The sequence below is a fragment of the Lathyrus oleraceus genome, chromosome 5, assembly GCF_024323335.1.
Source record: "Lathyrus oleraceus cultivar Zhongwan6 chromosome 5, CAAS_Psat_ZW6_1.0, whole genome shotgun sequence".
Taxonomy (NCBI): Eukaryota; Viridiplantae; Streptophyta; class Magnoliopsida; order Fabales; family Fabaceae; genus Lathyrus; species Lathyrus oleraceus.
Genome location: NC_066583.1, coordinates 65,922,631 through 65,930,194, shown reverse-complemented (window position 1 = coordinate 65,930,194; position 7,564 = coordinate 65,922,631). Strand labels below are relative to the sequence as shown.

General features: G+C 32.1%; 1 protein-coding gene across 1 annotated transcript; it reads left to right on the top strand.

Annotated features, from left to right (window-relative positions):
• Positions 1–373: 373 nt before the first annotated feature.
• LOC127086574 (indole-3-pyruvate monooxygenase YUCCA6) lies at positions 374–5,287 on the top strand. Its single transcript, XM_051027354.1, has 4 exons — positions 374–1,390; positions 2,229–2,477; positions 3,882–4,004; positions 4,396–5,287. Exons 1-4 carry the CDS (start codon positions 659–661, stop codon positions 4,582–4,584), a joined length of 1,293 nt encoding a protein of 430 aa, XP_050883311.1. The 5' UTR covers positions 374–658; the 3' UTR covers positions 4,585–5,287.
• The last annotated feature ends 2,277 nt before the right edge of the window (positions 5,288–7,564 follow it).

Sequence of the window (7,564 nt, the reverse complement as noted above, 5' to 3'; positions counted from 1 at the left end):
TAATACTTTTTATATATTGAATCAACAGACATGTAATATTTTATCAATTTAACCAATGACTCAATAAGTTAATCGGACTAATCACAGATAAAACATTGTTTTTATGTTTATATTACTTTAAAACTAGTACATTATAATGTAAATTATTTTTATATTATTATTTAATAGAATTATAACGTTGATCCATATCTTACCTCTATTTTAAAATCAAATGTGTTATTTGACGGGATACACCTCATTTTATGTCAATGCATATTCTTTATATATATATATATATATATATATATATATATATATATATATATATATATATATATATATATATATATATATATATATATGACCATCCTTCTCAGTCAGTCTCTCTCTGCTATGAATGCTGATTTAGCCCCGCAGTAGTTGCCCATCCTTCCGCTTAACCCTCCTCCACAAGAAACACACTCAATTCATATCACATTCATTTTTAAACAAGTGGATAATACCCTCTTCAAACCCACTCTCCATTTTCAACCATTTTCCTTCTTAAACCTAACCCTATTTTCTCTCCTAACAAAACTATAACACCACCAAACTCTCAACCTAATCAAATAAAACCCTTCAAAACAAACTTCATATTTCTCTCTTTCATCTCTCTCAAAAATATATTTCAATCTTCTTCATGGACTATTGCATAAGAGAATTAGAAGGAAAACAAGCTCATGATCCTCTATTCATGAAAAAAATGAACAACCATAAATCGCCATCGTCCCCGTCCTCGACCGATCCTCATCGTCGCGTGTTTGTTAACGGACCTGTGATTGTAGGAGCAGGACCATCAGGTTTAGCAGCAGCGGCATGTCTCAAACAAAAAAACATTCCATCCATAATTCTCGAAAGATCCAACTGCATAGCTTCATTATGGCAACTCAAAACCTACGATCGGTTACGTCTCCACCTGCCAAAACAATTCTGCGAACTACCCTTCATGGAATTTCCATCGAATTTCCCAACATACCCTTCAAAGCAACAGTTCATTAAGTACCTGGAGAATTACGCGGAAACGTTCCATATTCGTCCGAAATTCAATGAGACAGTGAAAAATGCCGAATTCGATAGTAAAATCGGTTGCTGGAAGTTGAAGTGTCAAAGTAGTTTTAAAGGCGATGTTACGACGGAGTATGTTTGTCGGTGGTTGATCGTCGCGACCGGAGAGAATGCCGAGGCTGTTGTGCCTGATATTGAAGGTGCAGATGAATTTGAAGGAGTTATAAGACATACAAGTTTGTATAAAAGTGGTGAAGAGTTTAGAGGGAAGAGAGTTTTGGTTGTTGGGTGTGGAAATTCTGGTATGGAAGTTTGTTTGGATCTTTGTAACCATGATGCTACTCCTTCTCTGGTCGTTAGAGATTCAGTAAGTAAAAAAAAATTCATTTTTAAAACTAATTATTAGTATTATTTTATGTGTTATGAAAATAGTTTTTCAAGAAAAAACAAGTTTTTTTTTAAAGTTTATGTCTCTCTTTATTTGGAGTTTTTGGTTTAATTTGATGAGGAAAAAAGTTTAAGTATCATACTCTCACTTTTTGATTTTTTACTTTCTTTTTAATTGTTTTTTTCTTTTACTTTTCATAAAAAATACTATGAATATATTTAAAGCTCATTTTGTCATCAAGCAAGAGAAAATGAAATTTCGAACTTATAAAAAATTATTTTATTTTTGAAAATTTGATATATGTCATTAGAATTGACAAAAATCTAAATATCAAATTTATTGTCGTCATTGGAGTCTAAATCGAACTTAAAGAAAAACTTTGTATGAACCGACTTAACATGTAAATTGTCAAAATTACTGGGATTTGAAATCAAGATCTCGAAAGAAACTTTGTTTCATTCTTGCTATGCATGCACCCATAGGTTTCAAGTTCCAAAATAGATAGTACTCCTTAAAAGCATATATATAATTCATTACAAAGCACAAAATATTTCATGACTTGTTCTTGGTTACACTTTCTAGGAATCTCAAGCATGCGCAACATGGGCATAATATTGATAAATATTTCTTTTCATTTTTCTCTTAACTTTTTTTCAAAACCTTCTTTTTCCCACCACATCTCCATGATTTTTCTGTGTGTTTTTCCCCACATAGAGCATGGCCTAAGCCTGCAACAACATTAGGCACCCAAAGGCCATGTACCTTTTTGCCCCCACTTGATATGATAATTTACTATGGTTAATTTTGGTAAATGAAGGTACACGTTCTACCACGAGAGATGCTAGGAAAATCAACTTTTGGGTTGTCCATGTGGTTACTAAAGTGGTTTCCATTGAGACTTGTCGATCGTTTCTTGCTGTTAGTGTCATGGCTTTTGCTTGGTGACACTTCTCAACTTGGTTTGGATCGTCCTACTTTGGGTCCCCTTCAACTCAAAAACCTCACGGGAAAAACTCCTGTCCTAGATGTGGGTACCCTTGCCAAGATTAAAGCTGGACACATTAAGGTACTTCCACTTTTTTTTTAGTAGTACTCTTTTAGAGATATTCATTGAGATTCGGCCGTGAAATGTTTCATGGTCGAGCCTAATGATATGTTTGGATTGATTGCGAATTTAGTGAAACTATTAGAAAAATTATTGTTGTACTATAACTTTGTTTAATGTTCACCTTTTTAAAAAAATAATAATTTTACATCTTATTTTTTGTAGTGAAATTCAAACATATCTCCTCTTTATATTTTTGTATCGGATTCTTTTGTAAGAAGACGGAATAGTATGCATTCAAACTTTGATGATGATGTCTAAATAAATAACATCAACTTCTATTAGTTAAAATAGAAATTTTTGAAATATGTGTATCTAGGTTTTTTTTATGCATTTAGTCTATATAAAAGTCTAAATACATCTCTTATTTAATGAATATGGGAAAAAAATGTAATATATAATGGTTATAGACTAATGCGAAAATTTTATCTAAATAATCCTTTTTAAAAATAAATATTCAAAATAACTCAGTTTTTCATCTATTTTTCAAACTAACCTATTTTTAAATAAAAATAATTCTAAAATCAAAGAAGGTGTCAATCCGATTGACATCTGTGTACAATACATACGAGGAGACATCAATCCAATTGACGACAGTGTACAAACACATAGGAGGAAGAATGTATTATCTCTCCTATATATTTGTACACTATCGCCAATTTAATTGGCGTCTCCTCTTATGTAATATACACTGGTGTCAATTGGATTAGGGCCTCTTTTGTTTTGAGAATTTCTTTTGTTAGAAAGTGGTTTAGTTTGAAAAATAGATAGAAAAGTAAGTTATTTTGAGTATTTATTTTAAAAAATAGATTATTTAGATAAAATTTTCAACTAATGGTACTAAGATTGAAAATTTGATTAGATGTAATGTGTGTTTAGTTCTTGAATGCAACTTTATTTTTTGAGTTATGGTGGCTATAGTAATAGTAATGTTGGGGAATTCTTTTGTACTTTTTAAAATTATTTAATAAAATATTTTATCTATGGTGTTAGAATTAAAAAACTGATGGTGGTACCTTTTTGCTTTTGAACAAGTCCAACATACATTTCCTCTTCTTTTCTCTCCTTTTTTTATATAATTAAATTAATGAAATGGCTTCTTAATTTATTCCCACCTCTTTTATTTTACTTGCCAAGATTTTTCATCATTATGTGATTTAAATCAAATCATGAAAGAAAGCACAATTGGTTAAGTTTGATATTTTAATTGAAAAGCTAATCAACAAAATATATTGGCTAATCATTATTTGAATCATGCTTAGTAGGATTAATTACTTAATTAATATTTTTCATTAGATGGTTGGTTGTCAAACTCAAATTTGATTTTGATATTAAATAAAAAACTAAAAATGGATTGATATGTAGGTAAGGCCAAGCATAAAGAAGTTAAAACGTCATACAGTGGAATTTGTAGATGGAAGATCAGAGAATTTTGATGGCATCATATTGGCAACTGGTTACAAAAGCAATGTACCCTATTGGCTCAAGGTAGGATATTCATTTTAAAGTTTAGATTATATGATTGTAATCGAAGAAACAATTTACTCGTAGAATTGATCATTACGTTTGATTGAAAGTGAATGATATAAAGATACTGTGCGTTGGATTATGAATGAATGTTTGGTTGTTGTAATTGCATGTAACTCAGATTTATATAATTAACATTAATTACTCTATTCTTTTCAAATATTTTTTTTGGTTAAAATTTTTGTTAAAAAATTATTTTTAAATTTGTTACTAATTTATATATCTGATATATAATACACCAGTTATTTATTAAAAATTTAAAAATATTTTTTATTATTTATAATAGTGATGAGAGTTTAACATGCTATATTGAAATGATTTAATATATTAATTATGTGATTCATATGTGCAGGAAGAGGATATGTTTTCTATGAAAGATGGATTCCCTATGAAGCCATTTCCCAATGGATGGAAAGGTAAAAATGGACTCTATGCAATAGGTTTTACAAAAAGAGGACTATTAGGTGCATCAATGGATGCAAAAAGAATAGCTAATGACATTGAACAATGTTTAAAAGCTGAGGCAAAACATGGATCATAAAAACATTATATATAGAGCAATTTTTAATTGCTCTCTCAATTTTGAGATACAAAAGTTTGGTAATTTTGGCCAAGTGAGAGACAAAAAAGAGAAGGGATTGATCATAATAATCATTGGTGTTTTGTCTTTGAGTGATTCAAAGACATTCATTCGTTCATTCATTCATTTATTCGTCGAGGAATATCTTGAATTGAAAGATGGTTCGGTACATAAATGAATGAAAAGTGAGATATTTTTGGAGATGATACAAACTTTGCTATAAAACATGTGCGTGTACAATGGCATTGTACCGAATTGGTTCGAAAATTTCAAATTCATGCATGGAAGAGAAGTCGGCAAAAAGCAAGAGTACAATTCGTAGTTCGGGATTGATCAAAAGATATTGAAGAAATGAACAAAGTTGGTGATTTTTTTTTCTTAGTGAAGGGCCTTACCGAATTTGTATTTCTTGCAAAAGGATCGCACATTCAAGCATTTGCTCTAAAAAAAAAAATAGATGTCATTTTTATTTTATAATCATATGATCTTAATAGAATCATCTCTGATATATGATAATCCTAGAGATTAGTCGGTTAATAAAGACTTTAGTTTTGAGAGTGTGTTTATCTCAAAGTATTAAGTTTCAAATTGTATTAAATACTAACAATTTATGTATTGGGACAGTTCATATAGAATTTTGGTTTAAATGAGGTTTTTGGATGACTCGACGATGACTCGAATGTGTATGTGAAGATGATGAAAACCAAAGTTAATAGTGAATAATGAGGAAACAAATTTCTTAATTTGGGATGAAGTGCAACATAGATTGTGTACCAATATTTATTACCAATTTGATGCAATTTCGTTGTTGAAATGATTTATTTTTTCAAGTTGGAAATGAGGACCACTCCTTGGTTTCAGCTGAAACACAATAAAAGTTGTGCGTTTATTTGAAAAAAACTGGCCACAGCCAGAAAGCAGTAAGTTGCAGGGAATTGCAGTAGAATTGTGTTATGACATTTATTACATATTTTCTGTTCTCACCAACTTCATTCAATTAACACCGTTCATACGAATTTAAGCAACATGAAATGAGTGAGACAAGTCATATTGTACCATTTGCCATCAGAAACAATAATACAATAGCAACCCACTCTTTTATTATTACTACCACTTACCATTGTACGCTTCTTTGGTACTGAGAAACTTAACTCATGAGTTGTCTTTGGAATATGCATGACTTGTGGCAGAAATCGGAATATTTAACTCGTCATCTCCATTAGTTATACCTGACACATTTCATACTTTTTTAATTCTATAATTGTTCATGTCAAATTTTAAGACATGTTTGTGTACAAAATTCTCAATAGATAATTAAAAAATTTTGAGACCACCTAAATTTTCGATAGTGTATTCAGAATTTTCGATATATCGGAATTCCTAAAATATACGTGAGTTTTCAATTTTATTGGAAATATTAAAAAATTTCATCTTTTATTGGAAATTTCAATCAAAGTGAAATTTCCGGTAGTTTAATTTTAAATTTTTTTAAATGGTCTGGATTTTGCCGATAATTATGGACGACTGTGATTGCACCGACCATTTTGTGTGGTCCGCAATGAATGCAAAGTTATACAAATAGGGGACATATGTTGTTTGAGAAAAACATCTCAAAATGTCTCTTCCTCAATTTTTGATTAAGGTAGAAGTGTATTTCAACGGAACTTGACCTTCCGTAGAGTTTCGTCTTCCTGATGACACCACATCTTTCGTCGACTTGACATCCAAGTTGAATGAATTGTTGCATGATATCGATAACAGAAATGTGAGAAAGATCGAGTTTCATGAAGATTGGATTGATACTAATGGAACGGTGAAATACAACCTTATTGAGTTAAAGACTGATGAAGATGTGACAATTATGTGGAGATCATTTCGTTATAGGTTAACAAAAGGGTCGATCAAATTAGATGCAAAAATTTCAAGATCTGTCGACGACATGATTAAGATGATGATACAGAAGCCGGTGATAGAAAGATGGAACAATGAGGAGACATCATCTATAGTGATAATCATCTTCCAAAATGGAAGATGTCTCCTTGTGCCATTGTTGAACAAAAGTCGTAAGAGGTGAAGCGTTGGGCATGGTAAGTGGGCAGTCGACAAATGCGCGTTGATGAACAAACCTTACCCTGAAGCTTGTGACCTAATTGAGGATATGACCCAAAACCATTACTAATGGGGAACTAAACGAGCATCAGTAGAGAAAAAGGAGACCCAAGGTGGAATACATGAGATAAGTTCTATGGACATGATGCAAGCGAAAATGGACGCTTTAGCCCTTAAGGTCGAACATATTTCTACAAACTCTAACACCGCAGCGGTAGTCCACACAGAGTGTGAACTTTGTGGATCTAAAGGACACGAATCGGCGGAATGTAACCTTTTGAACGACCTGAACACCAACCAAGTGAATTACGCCCAAGGTAACCCATTTTCAAACACTTACAACCCTGGATGGAAGAATCACCCGAATTTTTCCTATAAAAACCAGAACCCTATCCAAAACTATGCACCTCAAAGACCATAAGGTTTTCAAGCCCAAAAGCAAAATCAACCTATGCAAGCTATGCCCCAGAAGCCTAACCTTGAGAAGATCATGGAGAACTTTATATCAGGCCAGACTCAGCAAAATAAAGAGTTCCTAAACTAGAACATTCATGTAAACAAACTGATAACGCAATTAGGGACTAAGGTTGATCAGATAATTACTCACAATAAGATGCTTGAAACCCATATCTCACAGGTAGCACAAAACCAAGCCCCGCAAACTACACCTGGAGGACAATTCCCTGGACAACCTCAACTCAACCCTCGAGGGCAAGCTAACGATATCGCATTACGAAGTGGGACCGCTTACGAAGGGCCTTATAACCCAGCAATGAGCGAGTCCAAAGCTTCTAAAGAAAATATACCTATCAACCAAGGAGAGGAACCAGTG

Excerpts from the sequence above, each read along its gene's own strand:
- LOC127086574 (XM_051027354.1), top strand. The coding sequence starts at position 659 with ATGGACTATTGCATAAGAGAATTAGAAGGAAAACAAGCTCATGATCCT. Across the intron at positions 1,391-2,228 it reads CTCTGGTCGTTAGAGATTCA|GTACACGTTCTACCACGAGA; the intron begins GTAAGTAAAAAA and ends TGGTAAATGAAG. Across the intron at positions 4,005-4,395 it reads ATGTACCCTATTGGCTCAAG|GAAGAGGATATGTTTTCTAT; the intron begins GTAGGATATTCA and ends TCATATGTGCAG.